The sequence below is a fragment of the Crocodylus porosus genome, unplaced genomic scaffold (genome assembly GCF_001723895.1).
Source record: "Crocodylus porosus isolate Cpor-Errol unplaced genomic scaffold, CroPor_comp1, whole genome shotgun sequence".
Classification (NCBI taxonomy): domain Eukaryota; kingdom Metazoa; phylum Chordata; order Crocodylia; family Crocodylidae; genus Crocodylus; species Crocodylus porosus.
This window is the reverse complement of record NW_017728949.1, coordinates 67,456,895-67,471,805: the sequence shown is the minus strand read 5'-3', so window position 1 is coordinate 67,471,805 and position 14,911 is coordinate 67,456,895. Positions and strand designations below refer to the sequence as shown.

Genomic DNA, 14,911 nt, shown 5'->3' with positions numbered 1-14,911 from the left:
CTTCACAGTCAGGGTGGCTAGGATCTGGAACCAACTTCCAAGGGAAGTGGTGCTGGCTCCTACCCTGGGGGTCTTTAAGAGGAGGCTTGATGGCTACCTAGCTGGGATCATTTGAGCCCAGTTTTTTTCCTCCTGCCCTGGCAGGGGGTCGTACTTGAAGATCTGTAAGGTCTCTTCCAACCCTACTTCTAAGATTCTATGATACTTCCCTTTGATTTATTTGAAAATCAGACAAAACAAGATCCTAAAATTTAAACTATCTAATCTGAAGGCTTTGCTGCTTGCTTTCAGGTTCGCTTTTTTAGGTTGTGTAAAAAACAGAACCCGTTTTATTTAAAGGAAAACAACTATTGTAATTATCAAATATACCGAAAGAAATATGGAAAACCATATGAAAAACAGAATGACTAACATATCCGAGAGCTCTACCACGACGAGATCCCATTAAAAAAAAAAAAATAGAAAATCTATACCTGAAAAGATTATCAAATGCAGCTGTAATTTTCTTAATATCAGTTTCAAGAACACCAAGATGCTGAGCATCACAATGCCATCAGCTGATTAGTAAAGTGAGCTCTCCAAATGACAGAAATTCATAACAGTGTAAAAGGAGCATGAAAGTGGAGCAATAACATGCAAAACTTTTCCACGTCACAAATCTTTGCAGGATTTTACAAACTGCACTGCAGGGATCCATCATTTTTAAGATACATGGACTTTGTGAGAAGACAGTGACATTTTATATTGTACTTCTCATCAAGACAGAGCTCATGAGTGCTTTGCAAACCACTGTTCCTTGCATTCACTTCAATTTGATCCTATAATATGGATCAAAATATCAGGAACTAAGCCTTACAAAAAGAAAGCAAATGTCCAACCTTTATGTGGATGGTATTAAGCAGGCACTATCTGGCCACTTGATTATAGCTATATATATTATGTTTAATAAAGAAAACTAAAATTCTTAGTGAGATGCAAGCTGTGGAGCCCAAGAAAATTTCTGATAAAATATCACTGAAGATGAAAACTGGCGTTTAAATGCTGTTGACATCGGTCATGTGCTATGGAAATGAAAACAAGCCTCTTGAATGCGGTACATAAAGTGTGTTCACCTGCCCATTTCATTTTTCCAGTGAGTGAACAAATTTCATTGGAAAAGAAGGCACTGTTTTGTGCTTAAGGGTAATCATTAAAATGCCAGTATTTACACATTGTGGTGCCTATGATTAATATACTGGTTTCATGTTCCAAGTACAGGGAAAAGCTGAGGTAATTTCAAATAGGCCTCTGTGGCAACTGCTACTAAATGCTGATTTGTGTAAATGGCAATACTGTGTCTATATGGATGAAGTACACATACACAGTGATTGTCATTAAAAGTCATAATTCGCAAACTCTAGCAGCCCAGAGATGGAAAATTTTCTATTCAAAGACTGCTGGGAAATAATGGCACTCTGCACTGACTGGATAGGCCTGGATAGACGGGACTTGGCCTTTCTAATGGATTGTGTTGTAATAGTGCACAGTGAGAAGCTGTCAACGGTGGGAGACGCAAGTGGAAATGCTCCACATGTTCTGTCTTGCAAAATGAAACACAAAACATTTCTTTCACAAGCCAACTAATTCAAGTTAAACATTTCACCAGAACCCAGTCCACGAAATGCTGGAGTTCAACATGTCTTTTCCTCCCTTGAACCGTTTATCACATTGCACTACATCTGGCTTCCAAGACAAAAGTTTGCATATTTAAACTTAGATGCTGTCCTTCATCTTAACTTTAGTTCAAATACAAAACCCAGGCCCACAGGCAAAACACACTGAAAAAGAGCAGGAGAGTGAGCAGCCTTTCTCCCTTCCCAATAAAGTGAGGCTGAGGAAGGAACTGAATGGAGAATGAAATGCTTTTCATCCCAAGAGACAGGGAAGATCACTGCAGGCTGAAGTCAGCAGCCGGGTAGGGTAAGCCTGCTGTCAGACAGCATGTACCTTTTAAAAATGAATGGTGACGTTTACTTGAATCCAATACGAGGCTTTTTTCTTTATTCAACATGGGGAGACAAGCCCCTTACCTTGGATTTGAGTATGGCGAATGGCGGGAAGGGAGGTGTCAGGCAGCTGCTATGGCACCTGGGCTCAGAGTCAGAGCTGCAGCCACTGCCCTGACCCCCCCGCCCCGCTCTCTCTACTCTGCACGGCTTCCGGCCCCCTTCTTCCCTTTACTGCCATTTACCCTAAGTCCTGGATCTGGCTGCAGCTCTAGCAGCCCTCACATAGCCAGGCAGCAGCAGTGGTAGCAGCTCTGGCCCCAACTCTGACTCTGGGGCTGGGGCCAGAGCTGCCATTACCTCAAACACTGCTGCCATGCCAGGGAGGAGGGGAAGGGTACAGAAGCAACATCAGCTCCATGCCCTGGGCTGGAGCTGAACCCAGAGCTGGACCTGGACCTGGACATACAGCAGGGGGGAGGGACAGAGAGGTTAAGGAGGGGTGGGGGGCAAGGAGGAGGAAGGACAGGAACGGGGGGGGCAGGGAGGAGTTGGAGGGAGGGCAAAGGCATCTCAGGAGAGGGGCAGGTAAAGGGAAGAGCAAGAGGTAAGAGGGCCAGAGAGCACAGGCACTGTGGTGGAGGCAGGTGCTGGGGAGGGGACCACAGACATGGAGTGGGGGAGGCAGCAGGAGAGACAAGCAGTGAGGGGGAGAGGCAGCAGGGTGCAAGGTGTGGGTCTAGCTGCTCGACTCCCCTCCACCGCTCGTCAGCCCCCACCCCCACCTGCCAATGTCTGCCCCATCACAGCACAGGGGTGGAGGGGGAAATCGGTGGTGAATTTAAGATGACCCTCCAACAATAAGATTCTATATAGGGAAAAGCATAACACATTTATAAATTTTCTATGTGTCGAATCTCATTATTGGGGAGTTATTATATTCAACATTGTCTTGGATTTGGGTAAACACAGTAAATTCTCAGCTGATATTCACTTTGCTTTGATCATGACAACCTTTACAAAAAAGAAAACCGCATGTATTTGTGTTCTGAAACTGGTTTTAAAATGTCTCTCCTAAACTGGATGGTATGGGCTGAATTTCCTAACAGCAGCTACCAACCTATAGTATATGGACTTGGGGCTTTTTTTTTCTTTCTTAAAATGAGTACCTGTCCATATTCAAAAAACAGATTAAGGAGTACTTTATTTGGCCCAGTATTATTCAATTCCTTTAATGCAGGTGGTGGCTAGCAACAACGTAGCATTTCAGTCAGGTACCATCATGCTCTCGTGGTTTTAGCCATTTGTCCCTCTTGCCAATAAACTTACTTTAGTTTCTCTCAGCAGAAACTGCAAATCCCGTCCACTAAGGATGCCATGATTTTTCACATAGCTTGGCATATGGACAGTGCTCATTCCATGCACAGTTCCATGGACTTCCATGTAGGTGTGAATGATGTCCAAATAAGCTTTCTTGTCCTATGAAAGAAGCAAACACAAAAATTCTTTTACTCTTCATAAACCTCAAGGAAGTGGTGATATCCCCAAGAGCTCAAGTTAACAACAGTCCAAACAGTCATAAATGAGAGGAGTTCAGCAGTTCTCATTTTTCACATAATACTGTTTGTTTTTTTTTACTAGCAGTTTGAAGTCTTAATTTCTAACAAATAGCCTGTTCTAATGGACAAAGAAAGCAATGGCAAAAAGCACGGCCAAAAACCACAGTAATTAAGACACTGCATCTTTGCAAGAATTTTCTTACTAGGAAGGTACTAAAACACTGGAACAGGTTACTCAGGGAAGGGGTGGAAGCTCCATCCTTGGGGGTTTTTAAAACCTGGCTAAACGAAGCCTTGGCTGGGATGATCTAGTTGGGGATGGTCCTGCTTTGAGCAGGGGACTGGACTAGCTGATCGCCTGAGGTCTCTTCCAGTCCTAACTTTCTATGATTCTATAAATAATTATGGTGGCCGGCTCTCAGACATATTGGAGTTCCCAGGAAGGGCAGATAAGATAAACTAAGCAAGCCCTATAGTTAGGGACCTACCAAAATCAAAATGGCAGACGGGCAATTTCACAGGCAATGGTACTGGCTGATGGCAGATGGGCAATGGTACTGGCTGCCATTTTTGTGGCCCTATTGAGGCAAGCCTCCCCACCCACTGATTGGCTAAGAGGCCCCAGCAGCCCCTCCTCCCACTGCTGGTTGGCAGAGGGCTGCCCTTCATGTGGCCCCACCCCTTGCCATTGAATGGTAAAGGGGGTGGGGCTGCACAAAAGGCAGCCCTCTGGGCCAATCAGTGGTAGAAGGAGGATGGGTCAGCTGCCATCTTGGCTGCTCCCCTTTGTGTCAGTGCCCCCCCCCAAAGGCTACAAGACCAGGCTGCAGTAGCAGCTGGCTCCCCACCGGGAAGCCAGCATTTTCTTTTATTAAGTTTCTTCCCCCCCACCCCAGTGATTCTGCGCAGAATTGTGGAAACTGCTGTTTTTTGCGGTTTCTGCGAAAATTGCAAAATTTCAATTTGAGTAGGTCCCTACCAATGTCTGAACTCCTGGGACAATAAGACCCCTAACCCAGAGGAGTGAAATGTTATTACTGCTTGTCAAGACAGCTGTTGACACATGTTAAAAAAGCTGCATGCAGCAACTGTCTAGCACATCTCATAAATAAAAACAAATCTGTCTTCCGGCTTTAGCTTCCTCTGCTGTTGGGTTAATTTTTGCAGGGAAGTGGATGATTTGCCCTTTTCTAGCCTGCCTCTTTGCTTCATTTCTCTGTTCAGGTAGTTGTGCCCCATACTGCACTTTAGGAAAAAATAGTCCTGACTAAGTATTATACATGGAGACAAAATAAATTGAGACAACCCTATGCCCTTGTCTGACAACCAAATCAGAGATCCAGATTGTCTTGGTACAAATTACATTTTACAGAAAGAGCTTTCCTCCTCTGAAAGAGGCAAGGTGGCAGGGATGAAAGAGCTGTCCAATGCTGACAGTGGCAGATTAGTCCCTACAAAACCTTAAAGCCATAAAAGTACTATATAAACCAAAGATAGGTAATTTTCAGGCTGGCTGCGCAATGGTACAGTCATTTTTGTACTGTTAAGTACTACTTTCTGCAACCCACCAGTTCAAGTGCTTTTCATTAGGACAAGGGACTGGGAAAGGCTAAGAATATATGAATAAATTCACTGGCGAGAAAGTTTTCATACAGTATATTTCAATGAATGATATGAAGTGGAATTTAGTTTTTGGACATTACCCTTCAAAGACTATCATGCAACTTTCTACAGACGTGAATATTCCTGCCATATACAGAAACTGAGAAGCAGAGGCAAAATACTAGCCAGCTGGGCAAACCAAGTCCAGATATAGTTGGTGGCCAAGCTAGAATGAAAACATTCAGGGACTCTCCAATTTGATAGAGCTTATTATCAAGTGTTTCCTGTAGAGATGCACTGATATATTGGTGCCATATTGGATCAGAACCAATAAAAGGAAAATTTATATTATCAGCTACCGGCTTTTTTGGCTATGGGGCCCATGCGCAGCCAGAACCCAGGGACCCTGCAGCTGACAGGGTGCGAGGCACAGCTGGGACCCAGAGCCCTCTCAGGTGCAGGACCCTCAGTCTCAGCTGCATCTGTCCTGCAGCTAGAACCAAGAGCACCCCGTGGACCTGGGGGTTTCACACACCTGAGCCTTGGGGATCACAACAGCTGTGATCCCCACGGCACGGGCATTTCATGCTAGGCATGGCACACCCCTGTGGCTGGGAGCCCTGTCAGCTGAGAGGGCTTCCAGCCGCAGGGGAGATCTTGCTATACATGCAAATTAAAGCTCGATAGCGTCTAACTATAAAGTCTATACACGTTTTTGAGGTCTAATTTTATAGCTGGTTGAAACTTTTTGCTGTGTGACAGCTACTTCGCCTATGCAGCTGATCTCAATATAATTAAGCAATCAACATGATTGCTATTTACAATATACATTACAATATACATTAATGTAGCTATATTACTCAGTTATAAAACTGATTGAGTACAAACTTCTGGGTTATTTTTGGTGAAAATAGGGTATTGGGCCTTGGTTCAGAAACCAATCCCTCATTTATAACATTGTTCCTATGGGAAAATCAGTTCCGAGTTACGATGTTTGGAATTAAGACGCGGTTGTCAGGATTCAATTGTGTTGCAAATCCCATGATTGCCCGTATGAAATAAAGGCACAGTAGCACTGGTGAACATGTTTCATGCTGTGCAGTAGCTTGATAATACTAATAATACTAGCTTGATAATATTAATAGATCCTGATAACAGTAAGATTAAAACATGGTTAACAATAAAATGCCGCACTGATTACAGCTTGAGCTGGCATACAGAGTGTTGTCTTTAATTTATGCTATAGATTTAGTGCCTGACAAGAACTACTTCAGATAAGAAATGGACTTTAAACAGGAACAAAACATAACACAAAGGACACTGCTGCACACCTGTGACTTGCATAATATTCTCAGACCATGTTTCTTATTTATAAAGGCCTTTTTCCTACAACAGTGCCCCCCTTTTATGAGTTTAAGGGATTTACAAACAAGACATACCCAGAAGAAAGGCAGCACCTATTATTATTGCTACTACTACTATTATTACCACCATCATTATTATTAATATTATTAAGCAAACTGAGCATAAAGTTGTTAAATAATTTGCATAGGATCATTAAGAAAACTACCAGAAATGCAAGCCATGGAAACAAAGTACTAATCTCCAGTCCTTGCTACAGTCATTAGTTACATTCCTACACTGTCTTAGGAATTTTTACTTCCAAATGAAACAAATTATTTAAAAAAGCCTAAATCCTAGTAATTATAAAATGAAAAGTGATACAGGATTGGGGATCAGATGCATCCTTTGTGCTATGCTTGAAATTTTGGATTTTCCCCTTTTGGAGTACAAATGAGACTTCAAAGGTTAAATGCTCCTTTTTTTTTTTCCTAGAGAGATATCCTTTTGATGTAGACTTGTTTTTAAGTACCAAGAAAACTACAGATGGGACAAGACAGCCTGATTCCTTAATGTAGCAGAGTTTAATGGCAGCGGCACACCTTAGTTTACTAAAGCCTGCTTTTTGGTACAAACAAAACCCATGAGTTATGGTTTGCTGTTTTAAATGTGATATTAGACAAGGCTATAAAACACGGTTATTAACAACAACATAATATGCCTATGAGATGTCTCCCTACTACAGGAGTAATAAAAAACTCACCTTGAATCTTATCAGCTAATGCCATACATTGCTCACTATAAAGAACATGGAAGTACTGTAAGCAGCAAAAGAAAAAAGGGCTAAGAGTAAACATCTAGAAAAGGAAAAAAAAAATAGATGCGTCTCTGTTCACACTTATTTCAATGAAATGAAGCTGCATAGCTCTTATGCATTGAATTTCATGTTAAAATAAGCATGCATAAATTTTGCTCCATAATCTCCCTACTTGATTCTATAGAACCATACACTGGTCCTCATTTCAGATGTGTAGGTACAGAAACAGAATATAGTGGTCAGACACAGGTGCCTGAAGATGCAAATTGGCACCAGTCAGGATTTTCGAAAGTGCCTAAGTAATTTAGGCATCCACTGAAAACCCTCTTTCTTCACTGAACATCTCTATCATGCAAAAGATAAACTGGTAAATATATTAGACCATGTATGTCCAGCTTAACTCCTTATACATATGACAAGCATGTGTTTTTCCATCGCATTCAGGAGTTGTTTTCTGTAAAAACAATATATGCGCCTCATAAAACAGAAGCAAAAAAGTTATTTTAAAATATGGTCAAGATAATAATTTTTAATATAGTCAAGAAGATGAAGTGGACACAAAAGAAAAATTAAATCTAGTATCTGAAAAATTTTGGTAGGGAAATGCATAATCTTTTACAATAAGCTTATAAAACAAGTTATAGCTAGATTAGGACATATAAGGGTTTCTCCCCCCCACATTAATATCTGAGCTGTGAAATATAATTCTTGTAAGAAAGGGATGACACAAATCTGTGGCATGCCAAAAAACTTTAACTCTTTTTGTAATATGATTACTTTATGTTGAATTACATTCCTTTCATCATAAACCACGTAATTCCAAGGTTCTAAGTCAAAAGGAGAGAGAGAAATTTAAATAAACCTCATTTTGACATCTCATTTAATGGAACAAAAATATGAAAATAAAATTATTACAATTTTGAGTCAGAACATTCTTTACAATTTATCAAAGTAGTACTTTTCCCCTAGTTCTCTTAATGTGACAGTAAAATTTGTTTAGGGTAACTAAAGCCAATGGTTTTGATTGTAAATGTTTCTAAGACTGCTATTTGAGAGGGAGGGGGAAAAAAAGCAACCAGAAGGCAGTTTGTATAAACATATTCCCTAATGTGACAGAAAATTTCTATTATAACAATGCTTAGTAGTAGGGTATAAATTGACCAAGAAGGTCTCTGGAATTTCTTGTCGTAGGCAACTCATTGCTACAAGCAGCCAAAGTGTGTTTCAGGTACAGGTGGACTATTTGTGTCAGAAAAGTCACGTTACCAATCTGGCAAGTAGTGCATGTAGCCGCCATATTGGAATCCAAGATGGCTGCTGTGAATTAATTATTTTGATCAACATTTCAGGCCCCACTAGGGTTAGAAAATTAATTCCAATGACAAAACCAACATTGTATTGATCAAAGAGAGATCAATCGTAACATTTTCATCATGGTAGCCACAATGGATTCCAAGATGGTTGACACAATCGCATGTATGTATCAACTTGATGCAATAAAAAACCTAGCAAAAAATGTTGAACTACTAAAATCTCACAAATTCTATCACTACAAATTTCATAGCAGGCTTACAGTAATGAAAACATTATATAACTTAGGCCAGGCTACTTGTACAAGTTATATTGCACAAGACAATACCATTTATTTTTAAATTTCAGAATGCAGATTATTCAGATTAATAATTCAGATATTAAAATACATAACTGAAGGGCAATGAAACAGACATGTGGGTGGCTTGAGGCAAGAGGAAAATGTAATAGTCTAATCCAATGGCAATACAATGGTATAGATAACATTAATACAACAGGTAATTACAGTTTTTCAGATCTCATCACCTAGATCCATTTCTGAATCCCTGTAGTTATTATATTGATTGCAACATGATGGCTCATCACCAGGGATCCTGGTTTTCGCTGATAAAAAAATCCACAATTTTTTAATTAAAAAAAATAACCCCAAATCCACATTTTTCCATGAATAAAATGAAACACCGGTGTTTCATTTTTAATCATGGAAAAAATGTGGATGAACACTTTCCAAGCAGTTTTCTTAGTGTGACCACTGAACTAGCAGGTGGGTCACAACCAGTGACACTGTGGAATCTAATTAGAAAAGCACAGTCTGGAGTTCCCTTGGGACAGTAATTCATTTCCCCAAAATGCCTTTAAGTTCTTCTCAGCAATGACAGTCTCAATGTGATGAACTGTATGCTGCATCCAGCAGCATGGAGACTTTGTACTAGCTTCTTAGATCTAGCTGCATGATGCATCAACAAGCCTAATCCAACATGCTTCGGCATTAAGTTTTTGACTGCAGGTAAACCAAATCATGACATATATTCAATACATCTCTGTCTAGATTCTTATCTTGTAAATGACTTTCAACATCTAAGACATCTCATTGTCATCTTCCAAAATCAAAGGGACCAATGTCTAAGATTATCAGGAACACGTTTTTGGGCTTCCTCTTCATTCAGGTTGCTGTAGCCTTTCATGCCAGCTATCACTTTTAAATCTGCTTTGATACTGAGAGCAGCATAGTACAATTCGTTTGTCCTAAACCTTTTCTCTGAACTGCGGGCCAGTGGCTTCCTCATCATTTATATGCAGTCACAACTGCTTGTATGGCTTTACCAGTTGTCACAGTTCAGAAGACAAGGAGTAGAAGATATGCATTTCTTTGGTGCTGAAACTGAATGGCTGTCTTGTAGTAAGCCTGAAGTTCTTGCTTCATTTGCTTCCGTGTTGTCAGAGGACATTCACCACCTTCATCTTCTACTAAATCGCAATACCTTTCAAGTATATCTTTCAAACTGCACACATCTCTCCATGCAAAACTGGCATCTAGCTCATCCATCACTTGATGCCCTGCTCTCGCTTCAGGACAAACAAGAATATCTTCTTGTGCAATCTCCGCATGTGAATGAGAACAAGAGACTTATTGCTTTCTTTGTTCCTCCTGTCTGCATTTAGGATGGCAACATGCCTCAGCAGCTATTAGATCTTCAACACCAATTTGGCAACGCAACACTTGATTCATCTCTACTACCTTGTGTATTGCATTGGCAGATTCAAACAGCAACAACTGACTTATTCTCTCCTTATTAGAAAGTTTCTGGCAGAATATGCACATCCTCCAGTGAACTGCTAGAGTAGATGATCTGCTTGGTGTCCTAGTGTATTCTTCACTTGATACTGTTGGTAGGGTTTCCCATTCATCTTCTACTTTGCACAACTTTTTTACCGGTCTTTCAGTATGTCCTTTGTATGTAAAATAACTGAAGCAAGAATGGTGCCAATGAGGTTTTTGGAATGCTGCGGCACAGGACAAACGCAATGTGATAGTCTGTCAAGAATGCTGCCACAACAAGTGTTGAATTCAGCAACTGTCCTATGGTGAACAAGGGGCTGTTTTATTCACACAATTCTTGCAGGTGGACTTTGGCTAATCACTGACTGGCAAGTCTACTTCAAGATATATGATGCACCTTGTAGATTCCAAGTCATTATCTCCTGTGCTTTGCTGGACTCCGTGATGCTCCTGGATGCACTGTAAGATTTGCTTAAGAGCGATAAGGGAGAGTCTCTTTGGTTATCTAATAATGAAGAAAACTGTAAATTTGCAGCAGTCATTTTGGAATCCACTGTGGTTACCATGACAGAAATGTTACTTGGTTCATACAATGTTGGTTTCGACACTAGAATTAATTTTCTAACCCTAATGGGACTGAAGTATTGCCCAAAACATGAATTCACAGCAGCTGTCTTGGATTCCAATATGGCAGCTACATGCATTACTTCCCTGATTGGCAACATGGCTTTTCTGATGCAGGTAGAACACCTCTACCTGAAAACACACTGTGGCTGCTTGTGGCAATGAGTTCCTACGGTCAACACCTTTACCCTTCTTTTTTATCCTGCTATAGGGTCCTGGCTTAAAAAAATACTAGCAATGATTGAAGATCTGGAAAATCTTCAGTCATGGTAGCTTTCATAATTCAAAATTTATCAGCAAATATGGCCATCCAGAATGAACTGTAGCAGTAAAAAAGTATGTTAGTAGCATATGCTTCGTTGTACACAGATAGTAGCTAAATTGTCATGGCCTGTAAACAGCTTTTCTACTAGTCCCCCTATTCCAAGTCAGACTATAATGTGTATTAACAGGTGGCAACTGAGGACAACTGATATGTATTTTCCTATGTTATCAGCCATCGCAAAACCTCCAAATATCACCTATTTTGCTGCTTAAAACACAGGAAGAATACACAAGGGAAAGTAGCAATAATTCATGGGTACTCTGTACACAACAAAGTATACAGATTCACGGGAAAAGTGCAGGTCAGGATGTGCAGACAAACAACTTCAAAGCCTAAATACTGGAATATGACTATAATCTGAGAAGAACAAATAGCTTTTGCATTCACTTTAGACTTCTTATAAGAGTCTTTATCCATGCTGGAATAATCCCAGTAGAATTTATATGACCACTCCAAAGCCCGTAGGCAGCAAAAATAATTCAGACCAAAACATATCCTCTTCTACTGGGGCTTGTGAGCACAAATGGCATCACTTTTTCATCAACTGAGTCATAAATCTTTCTTGCTTTACTACTGGAGACTTTTTTGGAGCATTTTTTCTATTGAAAAAAAGTACAAAGGTTTTACTGAAAGTTTTGAAACAATTTTGACCACTGCATTTCAAACAAAAGCAGCCAGATGATTGTATAAATCAAGGAAAATCTACAGGTATTTGATCAAATACATGGTGCAAAACGTCATGCAACTACAGTTCTTAAACATTTGTTTCAGTGCCTCTGGATTATCTGAGACCTAAAAACCATGAATTTCATTTTCTCTCTTCCTGTTAATGATACCATGAGGTATCAAGGAATTTACACTTTAAACTTTGTATCACAAACAACAACTAGGCCACAAGCTAAGAATGCATTTTCTGTTCCTCTTCCTGCATGCTATTAATAGAGGAACTAGCACTATGCAAACAAGACTAATTTTCACATTCTACACCAACTGCTATGCTTTCTTAATACATTCATTTACAGCTACGGTAAAACTAAGACGATCCAATGCAAAAAAAATTATATACATTTGCATTTGATCATTTTTGCATTCTATACATATGAAAGCCTTAGTCTGTCTGTAACACTTTATTTGCACTCTGGCTGACTGAAAGAGCCAATCAGAGTGCTCGAAGAGCGTTAAGACAGGAGACAGCACAGCAGACTGCCGCCATGATGGCGGGGACACGGACAGAGCAGGATCTCTGCTCCCTGCAGTGATGGAGTGGACAGTGGCAGGGAGGTGTGGGGGGCCAGGCCCCTCACCCCTCTCCCTACAGGCAGCAGTGACAGAGTAGGGAGAGGGGAGGAATAGACACATTGCCCCCACTACCCTGACTGGATGAGAAGCTGGGTGGGGCCAGGCTCTGTCCCTGCCTGCCCCCCATAATGGGGGGAGCACACCGCTGGGACCCAACAAAAGCTGGCGGGGAGGGAGGTGAGAGGGAGGGGAATCCAGGACTCCAAGCTCCCAGACCTGCTGTCTACTTACTAGGCCAGAGTCATTCATGGGTCAGTGGAAGAAGTAAAATCTACGTGTTTGTTCTTATTTGTAAGCCAGCTGTCATTCATGACAGACAGACAGAGATATATATTGCATCTCTCTCTCTCTAGCATAGCCAATATTTTAAAGTATAACCCCACCTTATTTTTCTAAGGCTTACCCTCTACCTTCAACTACAGCTACTCCTCACTTAATGTTGTAGTTACATTCTTGAAAAATGTGACCAAGTGAAAGGATGTTAAGCGAATCCAGTTACATCACAGTTGTTACCTACTAGGAGCTGGCAGCCAAACAACGTTATAGCCGAACACTGCACAACTTTAAATGAGTATGTTCTCTAATAGATCAGCAACCAAATAATGAAACAACGTTAACTGGGACAATGTTAAGTGAGGAATACCTGTAGTTACATATAACTATGCAATTACATAGGCTGCAATTTTTCCAAGAGTAAAGGGCTGGACCCAGAGACAAATTTTCTGTCAGGGAAAAGGCTCACACTCTTAATAGGAAGTATAAGCCCATAGGAGATCTCAGCTTGAGCCATTTACCAACAGCAGTTCCATTTTATGCAAATGCCATGCAAATAATCTTGGTCTTTTAAATATTCAAAAAAGTACAAAAGATATTTTCATACATCAAAATTACTGGGACCGACTAACATACATTATTTTCTAATAAACTCACAGCTGTTCAGATAAATATACTACACTATAAAAGCCAATACATTGATCCTTTCCATTAAGTCACTTGATTCCTTAGAGTATTGGTTTCATCTGTGAAGATATTTTACCAGACTGAAGGCCTCTACATTTCTCCCCATGTTTTGTGGCTCTCAACAATAACCTGAAAGCTGAGAGCATGATAACTGGTAATACAAAATTGACTTGTTTAATTTTCAGCAGAAATTTGTTTCATATTCGGTTAGTCCCTCAATTTCTGCTGCTCATACTGCAAACTAGACTAAAAGGACTAATTGTCACATCAAAGACCAACCAATGATATCTCCTCAGACTTCAAAAGGAAGAATAATAGTCGTAAGATCTTTGAGTCATTTTTTTCAACAGCTACAATAAACTTGCTATTTGAGAAAAGACAGCTCTGTTGATCACCGAGTGCAGAGCTGTTATTACTGTGTGCCAATTACTTTCCCCTACTTTTAAAAACCTCAGGATAAGGCCTTTCACACCAAATTAATGGGATGACAACAGGCTGATGAGTCTTTTCCTAAGGCTATGCCAACAGGAAAATACAGCCTGAAGAACTCAAGCTTTAAACTGGAAAGATTAACATTTCAGAAGTATAAATGCTAAAGCAGTCATTATAGTTTCATAGGCCTGTGTGAAACAACTAGTATTCGCTTCAGATTGAGCCAATTCAGGGGACAGTAATTCGATTTGGTGATTCGAATCATTGTCCTGATTCGCTTCGGCCAAATCTGATTCGAAGATTTGGCTGCTGCTGAAACTCCGAATCAGCTGGGCCAGGCCCTTCCCCACCCCTCTCCCAGCCCAGCAATGGCTGCCCCCCCAGCTCTTCGGAAAACAAAGCCCCAGCTCAGCGGGTGCTGCCAGGTGGGGGGCAATCTGCGCTGCCCCCTACTGCACGGGGGGACTTTGCATGAGCACCCCAACCCCTGCCTGCTACCCCAGCCCCCCCACAGGTGCCCCGCCTGGGCCAGCTCTGGCCCTTTAAGAAAATAAAACCCCCCCAGACTCACCGCTCCTGCTGGCAGGGGGTGATCCCTGCTGCTCCTCACTGCCCTGTGCCATATGGGGGGCTCTGCATGAGCCCCCGAAGCCTCAAGGTTGCTGCAGGAGGGGTGACTCCCGGGGCTTTTCTCCATTTTTGTTTTCTTAAAGGGCTGGAGCTGGCCCACGCGGGCCACCTGTGGGGAGACGGGGGAAGTGGCGGGGTGTCAGGGGGCTCATGAAGAGCCCCCCATGCAGCGTGGGACAATGTGGGGCAGCACTGAATCACCCCCTCGCCTGGCAGCTCCTAGGCTTTTCTTTAAAGTACTGAGCT

General features: G+C 41.3%; 1 protein-coding gene across 1 annotated transcript in view; it reads right to left on the bottom strand.

The window, feature by feature from the left end:
- Window positions 1-14,911, bottom strand: part of MGAT5 (mannosyl (alpha-1,6-)-glycoprotein beta-1,6-N-acetyl-glucosaminyltransferase) — a 149,988-nt gene that overhangs the window by 34,437 nt on the left and 100,640 nt on the right. The window contains exon 11 of the mRNA XM_019554075.1: window positions 3,315-3,464. Within this exon, the coding sequence (XP_019409620.1) occupies window positions 3,315-3,464 (150 nt within the window). The remainder of the gene's footprint in view (window positions 1-3,314; window positions 3,465-14,911) is intronic.